This window comes from Pituophis catenifer, unplaced genomic scaffold (assembly GCF_029215685.1).
Source record: "Pituophis catenifer annectens isolate HBS135680 unplaced genomic scaffold, rPitCat1.0.hap2 SCAF_1, whole genome shotgun sequence".
In the NCBI taxonomy this organism is placed as follows: domain Eukaryota; kingdom Metazoa; phylum Chordata; class Lepidosauria; order Squamata; family Colubridae; genus Pituophis; species Pituophis catenifer.
The window spans coordinates 21,340,657-21,358,176 of NW_027256881.1; the positions used below are offsets into that span (position 1 = coordinate 21,340,657).

At 42.9% G+C, this 17,520-nt stretch overlaps 1 protein-coding gene across 1 annotated transcript; it reads right to left on the reverse strand.

The window, feature by feature from the left end:
• Nucleotides 1-1,123: 1,123 nt before the first annotated feature.
• TEKT1 (tektin 1) lies at nt 1,124-15,655 on the reverse strand. The gene is made up of 7 exons (XM_070946624.1): nt 15,451-15,655; nt 12,033-12,198; nt 8,404-8,532; nt 6,729-6,872; nt 5,655-5,877; nt 3,299-3,495; nt 1,124-1,283 (listed from the first exon to the last, which is right to left on the reverse strand). Exons 1-7 carry the CDS (start codon nt 15,638-15,640, stop codon nt 1,124-1,126), a joined length of 1,209 nt encoding a protein of 402 aa, XP_070802725.1. The 5' UTR covers nt 15,641-15,655.
• Nucleotides 15,656-17,520: the final 1,865 nt, after the last annotated feature.

Here is a 17,520-nt window from a genome sequence, read left to right on the forward strand (position 1 = left end):
GAACCCAGAACTTAAAAGTATATACAGGTAGTCCTCAACTTAGAACCATAGGCTTAATGTTCAAAGTTACAACAGCACTGAAAAAACGGACTTACAGTCCTCACACTTACAACTGTTGCAGCATCACCACAGTCACGTGATCAAAATTGAGGCACTTGGCAACTGGCATGTATTTACAACAGTGGCAGCATCCCAGGATCATGTGGTCCCCATTGGCAACTTGCCTAGCTGGCTTCCAACAAGCAAGCCAGCGGGGTAAGCCGAATTTGCTTAACGACTGCACGATTCACTTAACAACTGCTGGGATTCACTTAATCGCCATGGGGGGGAAAAGAGTCATAAAATCAGGTGTGACTCACTTAACGACTGCCTTGCCCTGTAACAAAAATTCTGGTCCCACTTGTGGTCGTTAGTTGAGGACTACCTGTATAAGCTATGGGAGTCATTGCCTACACAATATCCACATTTTAAAAATTAGCCCAAGTATTAGGAGTCACACAACATTGCAGAGAATTATGCAGGGGTTTTGGAGGAAGAGCAGGGAGAGAAGAGTCAAGATGGCAGGTGTGATCATTTGATTGAAGTCACCAACATTTATGATCACTCCCATCTCCTGTGGATGTCGCTGGTATCCTTTTTGATCTTGTGTCTCATGGATGAATGATTATGTGACCTGGATGGGGCTGCCCATTAGTAATCAGGGTCAGGATCTTAGGGTGACTAGCTTCCACCTCATCCCCATTTTAGCCTATTCTAAAGGTTAATTTTTTAAATCTGTCTTCTGCTTGAAGAAGGCAGAACATTTATGAACCCTAGGAAAGCAATGTGTTGAACCAGCAATTCCCCTTAAGTTTTTAAACTACTGTATGTCTGCACTATAGACACTAGTTCAAGTCCTACTTGTGTTCTTCCCAGCCATCACTTTCACCCAAGTCCTCTGTCACAGGGACCCTCCAAGAGCTTACGATGAAGTTGGGCTCTCAGGTTTCACTAATTTATTATCTGGTAGAAAGTTCAGGGCAGATGTTTGGCTTCTATAAAAGATTTTTTTGAAAGTTTAAGCCAATGTTTCAAGATCTGTTCCTAGTGTCCAGCCAAGCAGAGATTCTGCCAGGCTCATGGATCAGAAATTATTGATGGAAATGGATTCTCTCATCTGCATGCAGAGCACTTCATCAATGTAAAGGGTATTTGCTTTGACTTCAATCTCTTCCTCCAGGGAGAGCTGCCGGCGGTTTAGGCCTTTCAGTTCTATTTCAGCCTGAGCCAATGTGTCCATCAGCCTAAGGAAGGAACAGAAAAAAGGGTGAAGGCCATTACTTTCTAGAGTTTGGCAAGCCTCTCCAGGGCTTCAGTCAAACAAATCATGACAATCTTCTGATTGTATGCTCTGGTCTGGCCCTGCTTCCACTTTAGTATGTCATAAGAGATGGGTGTCCAACTCTAATCCTCAGAAAAGAAAGTAGGTTTAGTGTTAATGCCACTTTATAATGCTTTGGTAAGGCCACACTTGGAATACTGCATCCATCACCACAATGTAAAAAAGATGTTGAGACTCTAGAGTGCAGAGAAGAGCAACAAAGAGGATTAGGGGATTGGAGGCTAAAACATATGAAGAATGGTTGCAGGAACTGGGTATGTCTAGTTTAATGAAAAGAAGGACTAGGGGAGACATGATAGCAGTCTTCCAATATCTCAGGGGTTGCCACAAAGAAGAGGGAGTCAAGTTATTCTCCAAAGCACCTGAAGGTAGGTAGAAACTAATCAAGGAGACAAGCAACTTAGAACTAAGGAGAAATTACCTGACAGAACAATTAAATGCTCCAACACTGGAAGTTTTTAAGAAGATGTTGGATAACCATTTGTCTGAAGTGGTGTAGGGTTTCCTGCCTAAACAGGGAGTTGGATTACTAGAAGACCTCCAAGGTCCCTTCCAACTCTGTTATTCTATTCTACTTCCAAGAGCTTCTGCCTCATTGGTACTAAATTATCTCCTGCAGGGAACTAACTCCCTGGATTTCCTGTAACCTTGACTCTAAAGGGACGGAGTCTTTGGTATTTGCCTTGCTCTGTTACCTGGGATTATTTTGGTCTGCAGCGTCCAAGGAAATAGATAGCTGCTGTCTCAGTTGTCTTTTGCTACCTTGGATCCCTGTCCTCTCAACTTGTAGGGAAAACAGGCAGGGGATGACCATGTGGATCTAAAAAAATTGTTAACGCCTCATTGCAGAAGACGGAGCTTCTGGCAACCTTGAAAGAAGAAGTTCCTGAAGAGGGAATTTGTGGAGCCATTGGTGTTAGAGAACAACCAAGCTTTAGGGAATGTACCCAATTGTACATTGCCACTCTGAACTGGGGGGTGGGAGAAATATTCTTTCCAGCTGTCTGGAAGCTATCTAGGTCTGAATGGGATAGAACAGTTTGAAGCTGAATCCTGGCAATTTGTTGTCAATACACAAGGTCGCCCCCCCGCCCCCGTTGTTACCAAGTTCCTCTGATGGACAGTCAGAATCTGTCAGGGAACATGTTCACAACTTAGGGGGTGTAGGTTTGCACAACAAGCCAAGCCGAAAATATCTACTTTAACATTACCCAAGCTTGGCCCATTGAACAAATGGGCATCTGCGAAGTCTTTACCCAACATTACTAAGCTTGGAATACGAACAGAACTTTATGGTAATGAGTCTGCTCTTGTGTGTCATGTATTCCTGCTTGCCAGAATGGCAGGCAAATGCCTCCCAACTCAGCTGCTAGAAGCACCTGTTCAGTCTCAATCAGTCTCATTTGGATCGCTGGGATTCCTAGTAGCATTGCTTGTGCATCTTAAGTTTCCATTTAGAGCCAGAACTAGAAGCTTAAGGAGAAAAATCATTCCATGGACTCAGAATGCTATGCACTTTCCCAGAATTTAATTCTGCTGTAGGTCATATTGATGATACCTTAGAATCAAGACTCCCTCCATTTAAATTCTTTGTCCATAGAAGAGCCACCATCTGCTCCGATCTCCCCCCATGAAGCAGCCCCACCTTCACTTCTACTGGAGAGAAGTCACTCCCCAAAGCCACTGAAATCTTTGACCAGAAGAGGGAGAACTTGGTCTAGAATTAAGGCAAATGACAGGCCAACAACCAAAGGATCAATCACAAAATGAAATGCAATGATCCACCACACGTACAGGTTTTGCAGAACAGGGATCATCTCACACTGTTTCCTGCTCCTTCCTCGCCCCAGAAAGTACTAATTTCCTGGGATAACCCCCAGATTAAACTAAGCCCTGTGGCTTCTGTGTTGTACTTGCCTCTGGATATTATGGTTGATTTCCTGCACTTCATTCATGAGCCGATATTGCACCATGTCTCGGCAAAGCTCTACATTTGGACGGTGAGTCCGGGTCTCCAGGCGAGTTTGAGCCACCTTGGCTGGCCCCTTCTTATCCACAATAGCTTTCCTCAGAGCATCAATATTTTTGGTCTGAGAGTTGATCTCCTCCATCAGCTTTAAATATACACAGAAGAAAGGGAGGGACACATTTCAGCTGTGTTCATACCAAACAATTGGATCCCTTGAAAGTCTAGTGGTGGTCCATATAGGACATGATGACCTTAGTTCATTTTAAGCCTGGGTTTTATTCTTTTTAAACTGTTTGGGAGTTAGTTTTTTTTAGCTTTGCATTCTGTGTGAATACAATCTGCTTGGTTACCTTGTGATTTAATGGACTGCAAACCCGGAGAATCACCTTAATTCAGTAACCAAATCAAACACATTATGCGGATTCAGTCTTTGGTTCTTAAAGACTTAAGGAAGAAAGGGTCAAAGGAGGGGTTGTTGAGCAGGAAATGCCTGCAGAGACTCTGTGACTCTCCCACATGTCCTTGCCATTTTCCTCACAACTCTTTAAAGCAGGGGTCTCCAAACTTGGCAACTTGAAGACTTGTGGACTTCAACTCCTAGAATCCCTCAGCCAGCCATGCTGCTTTAAAGCTTGTTTAGACCCGCTGCTTTAAAGCTTGTTCAGAGGAGGAACACTTGCACCTACTCGCTGGGCTGATGAACTGGGTGTCCACTGAGGAAACCTCTCCTGTGGTCTGCCAAAGAGAAAGTGCAACTCCTTTCGTTCAACTTCAAGCAGTTTCTCTGCATGTAGGAAGCCAGGACTGCTGCAGCTCAGTTGGGAAACACGTTTTCTGCCCAATATTCTGAACCCGTGTTAATCCTGAGCTAAGCTATTTAAGTGGTTCAGAACAAAATTGAAACCAAAGCTTGGTGCCTGACAACTATGGAACTGCCTTCTTTCCATAGAAGGTTCAGGATTTGGGCACACATAGGACCGCAAATATAAGGCAATTCCCTGATCCACAAGTGAATGTTGCTTGATCAGTTCCTATGAAGGTTTTTCTCAAGGCTTCTGGAGGTGCCAACGGTTAAAATAAGAAAACTCTCCATCAAAAACTGGTACCTTTTCATTAGCTGTCAGTAAATAAATAATACTGTGAAGGTGGGGGAGAACGACGGATAACAATTTTTAAGATTCCTCTCCTATTTAGGTTTTCTGGGGAGCATAAGTGGTCCTTGATTTACAATCATTTGTTTAATGACTGTTCAAAGTTATGACCGTGTTGAAAAAGTGAATTATGACTGGTCCTTACACAGCGTTGCTACAGTCATGTGAAATAATTTGGGTACTTGGCAGCTATCATATATTTATGATGGTTACAGTATCCCAGGGTCACACTATTAGGAAATGATAATTACCTAACTTGTTGGGTTGGCAATATATAAACCAGCATCATAGCTTTAAGACTGTATTGCTGTATTGCATCACACTGTGTCCTGATTGGTTAGTTCTGTAGCCAATGTCCTTAAGAGGGAGCTTGAAACAGGGTTTGTTTCTCTTTGATGCTCTTTGCTGATTGTTACTGCTCTTTACTGCTCTGTGCTATGCTTGCTACTGTTTGCAACTGTTTATTGTGTATGACTACGACGACTGGTAAGAAGATTTTGTTATTGGAATATCCCTGGACTATTGTTTTACTGTCTACTGCTTTATCTGTGTATGACCTGGACTGTTTATTGGACTGTGCCTTATCACTATTTTCCTGAAAGTAAACACAGCTCAGTGTATCTGTGTGTTGGCTGTGTTATTTCGCAACTGCTCTCAATCGCTTTCATGTGCACACCCTTGCTACTCTAGGGTTGCTCTGCGAATTCCTTAACACACACAATCACCATTTGATCACCTTCCCAGCCAGCTTTCAACAAAGTCAATGAGGCAAAGTTGAATTCGCTTAAAAACCGTGTAATTCATTTAATGCTTGCAACAAAAAAGCTTGAAAAACCGGGCACGAATGTGATGACACATTCTTAATATGGCAGAAAACAGCTATAGCTACTTCCTTTCTGAAGTTTTAGCATTATTGTTTGGAAGCCTGGTAAGATGACTCTTTGAGTCAAGAGTTTTATGGTCATATGTAAAGGACATCAGATATGAGCAATGCTCCAGATTTTAGCAGACCCAGCACTGTATTATAAAAGTTAGAACTCATTCGGCACATGATGGCTAGATGCAAATAAAATCTTATGACTAAGATGAAGATATGTTTCTCTCCTTCCCTCTTTTTCCCCATCCCAAAGTTGGATACCTCTCCAATATTTACCTTTGCCAGGTGAATTTCTAATTTGTTCTTGGCATCCTTGGTTTCCTTCACTCTGTTCTGGAACGCAATGTTTACTGTCCTGTTTTGCTTGCGCATGTCACTTGCAGTCTGGGACAGAATGCTGTCAATCAAGGCTCTCAGGTTCAGGGAATTGTTTCGCTGTTTGTCAGCTTTTTCAACATTTGTGTTGGAGAAATCCATCCATTGTTCAGGGCTCACCGAGCTGTCCAAAAACAAGAGAAAAAAGTTGACTCCCACATGGAATCCCTGAGTATTCATTCAAGAGTCAGGGAAAAGGATGGGAACCACTGTGAAATGTTCAACTCTTGGAGGCAAGAATCACAATCAAGGATATCCACAGGGTGGGTGTGTTAAAGTCACAAGATGGTGGTCACAACCATACAAAGTCGTGTCATCAAATACGAAGAAAATAATATAATACCAAGCATTCTGAGCAGGGATGCTATTCAGCAGGTTCTGACAGGTTCTGGAGAACTGGTAGTTGAAATTTGAGCAGTTCAGAGAACTGGCAAATACCACCTCTGGCTGGCTCCAGAGTGGAGTGGGGATGGAGATTTTGCAATATCCTTCCCCAGGAGTGGGGAGGGAATTAGGATTTTGCAGTATCCTTCTCCTGCCATGCCCACGAAGCCACACGACACCCACCAAGCCATGCCCACAGAACCGGTAGCAAAAAAATTTGAATTCCACCACTGATTCTGAGGGTTAGTTATAGCTCTATGAGGGGAAAAAAGATGGATTGGTGTAGCAGTTCTGAAGAAGCTTCTTGCATGAAAAGCGAAACATTTTCAAGAAAAAACAAAATCCAGTTGCCTTTTGAAAAAGCACCTTTGGGACAACCATGACCTGAATGACTGAGAATCTCCATAGACATAGGTGGAGCATGAAGCCAAATGAACTTTCCTCTTGCTATTCTTATCTTTGGCAGCATCTACTATCCAGCTTCTTTCCAATTTGGCCTTTGTTGAAATGTACCATGGTTACAGAAAAGCTAATGTGTCCCAATGACAGGTTTTCCTGGTTCACCCACTCAGTTCCCCATGTGACACTTACTTCTCCTCAACCTTCACAACATTTTGGGCATATCCAATATCAGTAGAGTTGTTGGTCAGATTGGAGCAATAGTTGTCAATTGTGAAGGCCGTGTATTTATCCTTCAGGTCCTGTTCAAGATTGTATTTGGCTGTGCGATTAAGCCTGAAAGAGGAAAAACAGTCTTTGAGGAGAGAATACATAAAAAGCTGCCCAGCCATATAGTCCTAAAGTGCAGATTACACATGTATCAAAGAACTTAATACAGCACATCAGATATATTAAGAGCAGTATTGTGCATACCACAAACCCCATGGAACAGAACACCAGATTTGCAAAGAGGCCTTTTTTCTCTCTCATAATTTTTGCTGTAGAATGAAGAGACCAGCTCACCTTCCTCCTGCATATGTCTGTAGGAGAGGAGCAGGCAAAACTGGAGGGCGAGTTAAATGTGTCATCAGTTTAGAGTCCTTGCATTGCCACAAGAGATCCAAGTCCATCCTCCCTTGAATTCGGTTGGCCCTTATCTAGTGCCGATTTTGTGTTGTTACTTGACCAGATTGTTGTATATACTATAGGCTTCAGTAAATGGTTTGTGCTGCAACCTTACAAATGGTCCTGATTCTTTGTGCCTGACATCATCAATGCACAGTCCACCCAATTTCATTGTTTGGAAATGAGGTAAAAACTTCACTCATTTGTACCTGAGAATTTTTACATGCAGAATAGCTACTGTTCCATTAAGCTATAGCCGTGATGGCAAACCTATGGCATGCGTGCCACAGGTGGCACATGGAGCCATATTGGTGGGCATGCGAGGGTTGCCCTAGCTCAGCTCCAGCATGCATGCTCACACTGGCCAGCTGATTTTTGGCCCTTCTGGGCCCACCGGAAGTCGACAAACGGGCTGTTTCCGGCCTCCAGAGGGCCTCCGGTGGGGTGGGGAAGGCTGTTTTCACCCTCCCCAGGCTCTTGAAAGCCTCTGGAGCCTGGACAGGGCAAAAAACAGGCCTACCGTCCCACTGTGCAATCACATGCCAAAAGCGGGAGGAGCATGGGGGGGGTCGCACACGCATGCGCGGGGGGGCAGAGCACATAGAATTATAGGTGTGGGCATGTGCGCACGCAACTATCCTGCACTCCCCCAGCTTTTGGCATGTGATGGCCAAAAAGTTAGCCATCACTGAGCTATAGTCTTGACATCAAAGACTGTATGTTGGCCTTTCCCCCACTTCCCTTGACTCTGTGGGATTAATAGCCTTAGTTCATACTGCATCTCACTTTTGACTCTTCCCTATTACCCATATCACCTTCAGAATCCACACAGCTTTCTCTTTTCTTCCTTCCTGCTCAGTGGTGGGTTTCAAATTTTTTTACTACTGGTTCTGTGAGTGTGGCTTGTTGGGCGTGGCATGGCTTGTTGGGCGTGGCTTGTTGGGCGTGGCAGGGGAAGGATACTGTAAAATCTCCATTCCCTCCCCCACTCCAGGAGAAGGATACTGCAAAATCCCCATTTCTTCCCAATCAGCTGGGACTCCGGAGGCAAAGAATAGATAAGGGCGGGGCCAGTCAGAGGTGGTATTTACCGGTTCTCCAAACTACTCAAAATTTCTGCTACCGGTTCTCCAGAACTGGTCAAAACCTGTTGAAACCCACCTCCGTTCCTGCCTCAGAATTTTGCTTTTCTTATCTATACCTGAGTTGCTCATCAGTTTGCTCCAGTGTACGTTCAAGCAGAGCAACAACTCCTTGGAAGACCTCAACTTCCTTGATCAGCTCCCGTTCCACTTCATCATGGACCAAGTCAATACCAACCCGCCTTTCCCTGAAACAAAAACAAAAATTCTTTTGGTTTTGTTTTTTTTTTCCTCTGGCACATCAGGAAATCCTGACTCTCGGACTATATCAATGTTTGTCAAATAATGAAGCATGTCTGATTTTTCCCCTCTGTTTTATTGTTATAAGCTACCTAGAGTAGCCCCATGGTGAGATAGGTGGCAAATAAATTTCACAAATGAATAAAAATAAAAGTAATAAATAAAGGCACATACTCAGAAAATAAATTAAAAACATCTTAACCACTCTATAGCCTACCTTTTATCATATCTGAACAACAATGTAATATGGGCAGGAATTTATTTGCATATTATATTTTTATATCAATAAACTTCCCAAGGATTCACAGCTGTGCACAACTAAAATTTAAGAACATTACCATAACACAAAGATAAGTATAATTCAAAACCAATAGAATCATATAAAGTATCAACCACAGATCTAAAATAAATAGGCATGAATAGATGTCAGTCAACGCTCTTCTGAAAAGCTTTTTTCAGAACTTTCCTGTAAGAGTAAATGCACTGCCTGGATCTCTGATGGGAGGCTGCTACAAAAGAAGAACTCAGTCACCAAAAGACACAAATTTATCATTTTCCCCCAAATCTCTTTTGAGGGAAGAACCTACAGCATAACACCCACCTTCTCCACCCCCAAGAAGATAGACAGCTTTTTAGGTCAGTATCAACACTTGGAATTGTATCCAAAAGCCTACTGGAAATCAATGCAAAGCGCACATCACAGGTGTAATACAGGTAATCCTCAAGTTACAACCACCATGGAGCCAGAATGCCTTTTGCTAAGTGAGCCAGTTGTTAAGTGAGTTTCGCCCCCTTTCACAAAACTTCTTGCCACAGTTGCTAATACAGGTCATAAAATGGGTCACAACTCACTTAACATCTGTCTTGCTTAGCAACAGAAATGTTGGCCTCAGTTGTGGTCGTAAGTCAAGAACTACGTATAATACGAACCCAACTTATCAGGCTAGTTTAGGATTTCATGTACGGTGCAAACCTACAAGTAGCCAGTTGTGTTGTGCAAACATAATATATGGATTCAAACACACTACTCTGGCATAGGCCTTAAGTCAAACCGTCTGGCTTAATACTCATCTATTGGTTACAACAGCTCTTTAATATTTAGAAAGGGCTTTCCCAGCCCTACCTAGCTATACCAGGGGTTAGGCTAAGATCTTCTCCATGCAACGCAGATGTTCCACTACTTACCACTACTTATTTTTCAGAGTATAAGATGCACTTTTTTCCCTCCTAAAAGAGGCTGAAAATTTGGGTGCATCCTATACACCGAATGTAGCTTTTTCAAAGCTTTTTTTCAGCCCTAAGGAGGTGCTAGCGAGTGAAGTGATCTCCGTGCTTTGCCTGCTCCCTCCGACTCTCAGTTGTGAAGCTTTTTTTCAGCCCTAACAAGGCGCTAGCGAGTGAAGCAACCTCAGTGGTTTGCCTGCTTTTCTCATTGCTTCTCTCTCCAAAGATCAGTTGTGCTTTAGAAGCTGTTTTTTTATCCCCAAACAGGGGATAAAAACCAGCAAACTAATGTGCTGAAGCTGACCAGACTAAGGACACTAGTCAGATGAATACCTGGTAGGCAGGTATTTTCCCCCTATTTTCCTCCCCCAAAATTAAGCTGCGTCTTATACTTTGGTGCGTCTTATACTCCGAAAAATACGGTAGCTGTTAAACCATCACAGCATAGAAAGTAACTCGGAGATCATTTCCTTCACCTCGCTGCTCAGTGCAGAAATCCACTACTTCAGTTTCCCCACAGATGGCGAGCTAGCCTTTGTTTAAACATGTCCAGTGTAGAAGTCCAGCATCTCCTGAGACAGTCTGTTCCATTGCCAAGAGACATTAGGAAACCTTATTTGATTCCAATTCAAATATACTACAGGTAGTCCTTGACTTATGGCCATGGTTGAACTCCAAATTTCTGTTCCTAAGCAAGACAGTTTTTAAGTGAATTTTGCCCCATTTTACGACCTTTCTTGCCACACTTGTAAAGTGAATCCCTGCAGGTGTTAATTTAGTAATACAATTGTTAAGGAAACCTGGCTTCCGCATTGACTATGCTTGTCAGAAAGTCCCAAAAGGTGATCACATGATCTCGGGGACACTGCAACCGTCATAAATACATGCCAGTTGCCAAGTGTCCAAATTTTGATCACGTGACCATGGGGATGCTGCAATGGTTGCAAATTTGAAAAATGGTCGCAAGTCACTTTTTTTCAGTGCCATTGTAACTTTGAACTTTGTAACTTACGATAAATGAATTATTGTTAAGTCAAGGACTACCTGTGTCATTTATCAATAGAATCAGACTCAGAAGTGACCTTAGAGGTCACTGCGTTTAAACCCTACTGCAGGATCTACTACAGCAGGGGTGTCAAACTGGATTTCATTGGGGGCCCCATCAGGGTTGTGTTTGACCTTGCGGTGGGGGCAGTGGTGAAATTCAATTTTTTTTTACTACCGGTTCTGTAGGCATGGCTTGGTGGGTGTGGTGTGGCTTGGTGGGCGTGGCAGGGGAAGGATACTGCAAAATCCTCATTCCCACCCCACTCCAGGGGAAGGATACTGCAAAATCCCCATTCCCATCCCACTCTGGGGCCGGCCAGAGGTGGTATTTGCTGGTTCTCCGAACTACTCAAAATTTCCGCTACCGGTTCTCCAGAACCTGTCAGAACCAGCTGCATTTCTCCCCTGGGTGGGGGTGTGGCCAGAGTGGGCATGGCCAGCTCGACATCATTCATGTCAAGGCCACCTGTGGTGGCCCAAGCGCTCTGCCAGTGAAAATGGGCTCCCAAGCTCCATTTCGGCTACGACAGCCTCCTGCAATCCTCTGCCAGAGAAAAAGTTTTTGACTGCGACGGCCTCCTACAACCCTCTGCCAGTGAAAACAGAGCTTGGGAGGCTGAGTGCGGCCCTCCCGAGCTCCGTTTTCACTGACAGAGCCAGTCCTTTGTTGTTTCCAGGGCTGCCCTGAGGGCCAGATCTAAGCACCCTGCTGGCTGGATTCGACCCGTAGGCCTTGAGTTTGACACCCTTGTACTAAAGCATCTCTAACAGATGACCATGCCAGTCTCTGATGCAAAAGAGAACTTTCCACTTCATATGGCAGCCACCTCCATTGGTTAATAAGTCAGAGTTCAGGAAGTTAATTTAAACCTATTGTTTCTTTTCCTGTCACAAGGAACAATGCCAAACAAGCCTTCTCCTTTTTGTACATGACAGCCCTTCAGAAACTTGAAGATCACCATTCTCTTTTCTAGACTAAATAGTCCCACGTCTCCAGTTATTTATCATAACATTTTTTCTTGCCAGCAACTATGAGTGACTCAAGACCTTTTCTCCCAGCTAACCAGTCATGATGACATTACACAGTTTCTTAATCCAGACAAGTTTATCCCGCCTGCCTCCAGCAAGTAGAACCTGAAGTGGCCTCTCAAATCCAAAAAAGAAATAATCCTCTCACCGGTTTAAGAGACACTCCTGAGCGGTGAAAAGGGGTTCTTTGCAGCCCTCCAGAGCCTTTTCCAGCCTTGTTTTGAATGACACAAGCACTTCAGTCTCCTTCACAATCTGGTCAAGCTTGTCATCCAACTGCTGCCTCCAGAATTTGATCTCTTCAATTCTCTGTTCTGCAGAAGTGAGAATACTCAATCACCCCAAGATAGAGGGAAGCACCATCCAAGTCCAGCAGCAGCTAGATCTCAGGTCTTCATCCAAAAGGAGAATCTGATGACCACCCATAAGAGGCCATGTGGATGAAGCTCAAGTGAATGATGCCATCAATTCAAGGGCCGAGTTCACATAATATTGAATTAACCCATTTTCTGGGGTTGCGCACAGTGAAATTCAGCTGGATCTATCCAGATCGCACAATCCGGTAGTGCCAGTGGCAGGAGGCTCTGCCCACCCACCCGGATGTCATCACGTCCTGTTTTTGACCCTCTATGCATGCGCAGAATGCGACTGCACTCACATTGCAATCTGGTAGCGAAGGTAAGTGCATTTCACCAGGTGGTTGCTCCTGGTTCTCTCCGGTTCTTGAGAACCGGTAGTAAAAGCAGTGGGAGGCTCCGCCCACCCGACCTGATGTCATATTTGGCAATCTGCACATGCGCAGAAGCTTCTGTGCATACGCAGAAGCACACACATACTCCTGTTGCAAACCAGTAGTAAAAGTAAGTAGAACCCACCCCTGCATTTCACCCCTGGTTATGCAATATACTGAACCATAAAGTAACCAAAAAACCTGGGTTTGCATGGCACGATGAGACCCAAAACTCTAAAACTATAAATTGTATATTTTATGAATGCAGCTGTTACATCTTTACCTTTCCTGATTAAGCATCTTGGGTGGACATGTTAATTGTCATACATTGCAAGGGTTGGGGGGTTATTTTATTATTTTATTTTATTAATTTATTATATGATTATTCTGTTTTATAAGTTTTATTGTTTTACATATGAGGTTTTATATTCTTGTAAGCTGCCTTAAGTCACCATGTGCAAATAGGCGGCAATATAAATTTCCTTCAATAAATAAATATTTGCACATTCATCTCACAGTTCAATATTGAAGAGCTTCCTGGCAGCGTGATGGGTGAAGGGGCTGGATTTAGGGTTTTGATTTACTAAGGGGAAACTTGGAACCTGCAGATTTGGGTTTTTCCAGATGTGCCAGTATGCCTACTTGAATAAAATGGAACTATGAGAAATGCCTGCCTCGGAGTTTTTACTTGGAGTTGGGGACTTTCTGGAACGCTGACACTTCCCATTGGTTTAGAAGATTGATGGACAACCAGAGTCCTGCATGAACTCCCCCCAAGCCCATTTTTACAGCCCAACATTGTGTTGCTAAAATGTGTTGACCAAATGGTACCCTCCAGCAGAATAATATAGTTGTCTTTTTAAAAATTGACACTGTCAAATGGGCATGTTAACACATTTTTTCCCAGTTTAAACAACCTCCAACCCCTTTCTGTCCAGGGACAAAAAAAGTTATCATTACGTCGTTGTCATGAGAAAACTACCCATGCCTTCTGAGGCTCTTAAATGTTGGAAACAGTGGGAAGAAACAAATATAAATTATTACATATTTTATTATATTATTTTATTAATTCATTTTATTATTTTTTTATATGATTTACTCTTTTATTAGTTTTATTGTTTTATATATGAGGTTTTTATATTCTTGTAAGTCGACTTGAGTTGCCATGTGTGAATAGATGGCAATATAAATTTCCTAAAATTAATTAATTAATAAATAAAATAAAATAAAATAAAATAAAATAAAATAAAATAAAATAAAATAAAATAAAATAAAATAAAATCAATCAATCAATCAATCAATCAATCAATCAATTAATTAATTGTGACAAGCACACACCACAGATCCCTTCAGGACAACCCCAACTAGCATGCAGCCTCCAAGACTCCTTTTAAGGGTCCCTGGATCCCACAGCCATTCTAGCATAGAACAGATCTTTTTAATTATTTGTTTAAAAGATTTCTACGGTCACCCATCTGAAACCATTCTGGGTAGCCCACGACAGCAGGAAAACCAGTAACATTAAAACAGAACCATAAAACAAACGGAAACAAGAACCTTGTAGCTTAATCATCTCCTAAGGATGTCGCACAATAAGCACCAATTACTTTTCTTCCAGACTTTCTGTTTTGGGGTGAGGTTGGATGGTTCAGGGGCAAAACTGAGACCTTGTCTTACAGAAATTTATCATGCCCATTTAAGCCCTTTGAAAACTTCCAGTATCAACCAATTTCCCCATTTTGTTTTTTAATGCTTAACATATCTATTTTGCCCCTCAACCTCTCTCAAATAGGATTCTTTTTGGTCCATCCACTCCTGTACATGAAAACATCATTGTCGCTTCTCTTGCAGTCCTTACCCAGCAATCCCTTATCCTTTGAACTGAATTTACGAATAGTCCTCACACTTACAGCCATAGCAGCATCCCCAGACAAGCAATCAAAATATGGGCACTTGGCATCTGGTAAGTATTTACAATGGTTGCAGCATCTCGAGGCCCATGTGATTGCCATTTGCAAACCTTCTTAGTACCTGACTTCTGACAAGCAAAGTCAGTGGGGACACCATGTTCACTTAATGACTGCCTGATTCACTTAACAACTGCAGTGATTCACTATGGCACAAAAGGTCATAAAATCAGGCACAATTCGTATAACAACTGCCTTACCAGAATGAAAATTCTGGTCCCAATTATTGCTGTAAGTTGAGGACCACCTGTGTTTTCTGGGTATGTATATTACAACCACAAACGAACAAAATGGGGACAAGATACTAACCCCCCCAAAAGGCAATAAGGAAACCTAAAACAAAGCTTTCCATGTTGTTGTACAAATACAGCAACTTGATCTTTAATTGACCTGGTTCAAGCATCTTATGCAAACTCAGCCCGCCCCACCCCGCTTTATTTATTTATTATTTATTAGTCCAATTTATATGCCGCCCTTCTCCGTAGACTCAGGGCAGCTTACAATGGGGCAATAAACTGACTTTGTATAAATATACAAAAGTATGAAGGCTATTGCTTAACGCATTGTAAGCCGCCCTGAGTCTCCGGAGAAGGGCGGCATATAAATCAATTTTTTTAAAAAAAATGCATTATAGCATTATAGCAATAAACTGGCTTATTGCCCCCACAATCCGGGTCCTCAATTTACCTACCTCGAAAGGATGGAAGGCTGAGTCAACCTTGAGCCTGGTGAAATTTGAACTTGCACTAATTGCAGGCAGCTGGCAGCTAAGTGCTAGCACTTAACAGCACTTAGTCCGCTGCACCACCGAGGCTTTCAGACTCATGTACACATATGTCCATATAAATGCATTAAAAGCAACCCATCACCTATTCTCTTGTTGACATCACTCTGGGTCTTCTGAGTGGTTCTCTCGATTTCATCTACCAGCCGCTGGCTCTCATCCACCAAGCGTTCTGAACGAGACCGCTGGGCCTCAGCACTACTGTATTGGACCTTGTTAGCAATGTGCCATTCGGGGGGCAGAAACTTAGGGGGTGCTTGTATCAACTTGGCCATTATCGCATCCAGAAGATTCTAAGAAGAAAACAGGAGTTAAGTAACACTTAGAAATAAAATTGGAAAAGAACAACAACAACAAAAGGGTAAACAGCAGGGAGAATAAACAGAAGTTGGTTTTTAAAAAGACGCATTCCCTAAAAAACTTCCCCTTCAGCTTGAAGGAATAAGACTATACTTATATTTCAAAAATTATTACAGTGCAATGTATAGCTTCACAATTCTCCATGTCTGTGTATCTATTTATTCCATTACTACAGCTGTCTATCTCAATAAACGACTGAGTGGTGAACAGTCTTAAAATGCATTAAAAGCAATCCCAATCACAAATACCAAACTTAAAATACACAGTAGCTGAGGAAAATATCACAATTGATTGTCACTAGCATAGCTAGGAGGCAGGATTCTTCACACACTGAGCCAATATACTGCTTCTTGATTTATTTAAAATGCCAAACCAGCCTTTGAACATTTCATGTATTCCATTCGTACTTCTTTCTGCTCAGGAGGACATCCTCCAAGGATCAGGACTTAGAAAAAATCAAAGACCTTATGATGTCATATAGCTAAATAGCTCTTTCTATGGATTCATCAAGAAAAGTCAGTGGCCACCTCAGATCCAAAATTCTTTGAATGCTACATTTTTGCTCAGTTTTTTTAACCAGCTTCACTGGAAAGTTATAGGAAATATTAAGAAGACCAAACATGCATGAAAAGAAAATGAATATTTTAAAAAAATATTTCAAATACTTAAAAAAAAAACTGTCGAGTGGTTATGGTGTCAGGAGAAAAACTGGGAAGCCATGAATTCTAGTCCTGCCTTAGGCATGAAGGCTGGCTGGGTACTTTGGGCTAATCACTTTCTCAGCCCAATCCACCTCACAGGGTTGTTGTGGGGAAAACAGGAGGAGGAAGGAATATTAGGTATGTTTACAACCTTGAGTAATTCATTGAAAAAAATGTATCCACCAGAGAGGTAAAAGCCTTGCATCAGATTGAAGAGGGAGAAACTATCCCTTTGCCTGACTAGGTGGCTCAGTGGCTAAGACAGTGAGCTTGTCGATCAGAAAGTTCAGCAGTTCGAATCCCTAGTACAGGTCTCCTGCGTGAGCAGGGGGTTGGACTAGATGACCTCCAAGGTCCCTTCCAACTCTGTTACTGTTACTGAAATAAGCCAGGAAGGACCGGAGACCACTGCCTTAAGCCAGAAATTAAAGAACTGAGAAATTTCCAATATGCATTTTTCTCCAAATTCAGTACTGTAGCAGTTTCTTGCAAAATCCCCAAGAAAGGAAGGGAACTGCTCCGAATCTTACGTGCAATAAGGACACGGGGATCTTAAGTTATATCCATTATCCCTATTATTAACAGAGCTGGCCGTCCCATGCAAGCCTGGCTACCCACCCTTTGGCGGTGCTCTCCACGGCAGCTCCTCCGTTCGCGAGTTCGAATTGGGGCGTAGGAAAGCGGAAAACCAGGCACAACAAAACCTGTTTCCATGGGAATGGGGGGCGACGCCTCCTATGGCAACGAGGCAGGCGCTGTAGAACGGGGCCGTGATTGGCTGCTGCTCTTGGTGAACCCGTAAAAGAGAAAGGAATGAATGAATCAACCAATCAATAGGAGCTCCAGATCAAGATGTTTGAATACGTTTAAAATCCTTAGAAGAAAATCCTTGGTCCCGTCGGCAGCAATTTTAACACGAACGGATCGAAGGTTTAGCCCTGGGTGGGTTGATTCGCTATGGATGTGCAGATGAAGTGGCGGCGGGCGCAAACCCTGCAGCGCCGAAAGATCCTTTTCTCTGATCTCGCCTTTGATGGGGAAGGACGAGCAGGTTTGCAGAGGGCTGCCACATCTGGCTGCAAAAATCCGGACGG

Bases quoted from the DNA above. Each gene is read 5' to 3' on its own strand.
- TEKT1 (XM_070946624.1), bottom strand. From the start codon at position 15,640: ATGGCCAAGTTGATACAAGCACCCCCTAAGTTTCTGCCCCCCGAATGG. The intron at 3,496-5,654 runs GTAAATATTGGA...GTATATTTAAAG, and splicing joins TAGAAATTCACCTGGCAAAG to CTGATGGAGGAGATCAACTC. The intron at 1,284-3,298 runs GCAAGTACAACA...TTCCTTCCTTAG, and splicing joins ATCAACCATAATATCCAGAG to GCTGATGGACACATTGGCTC.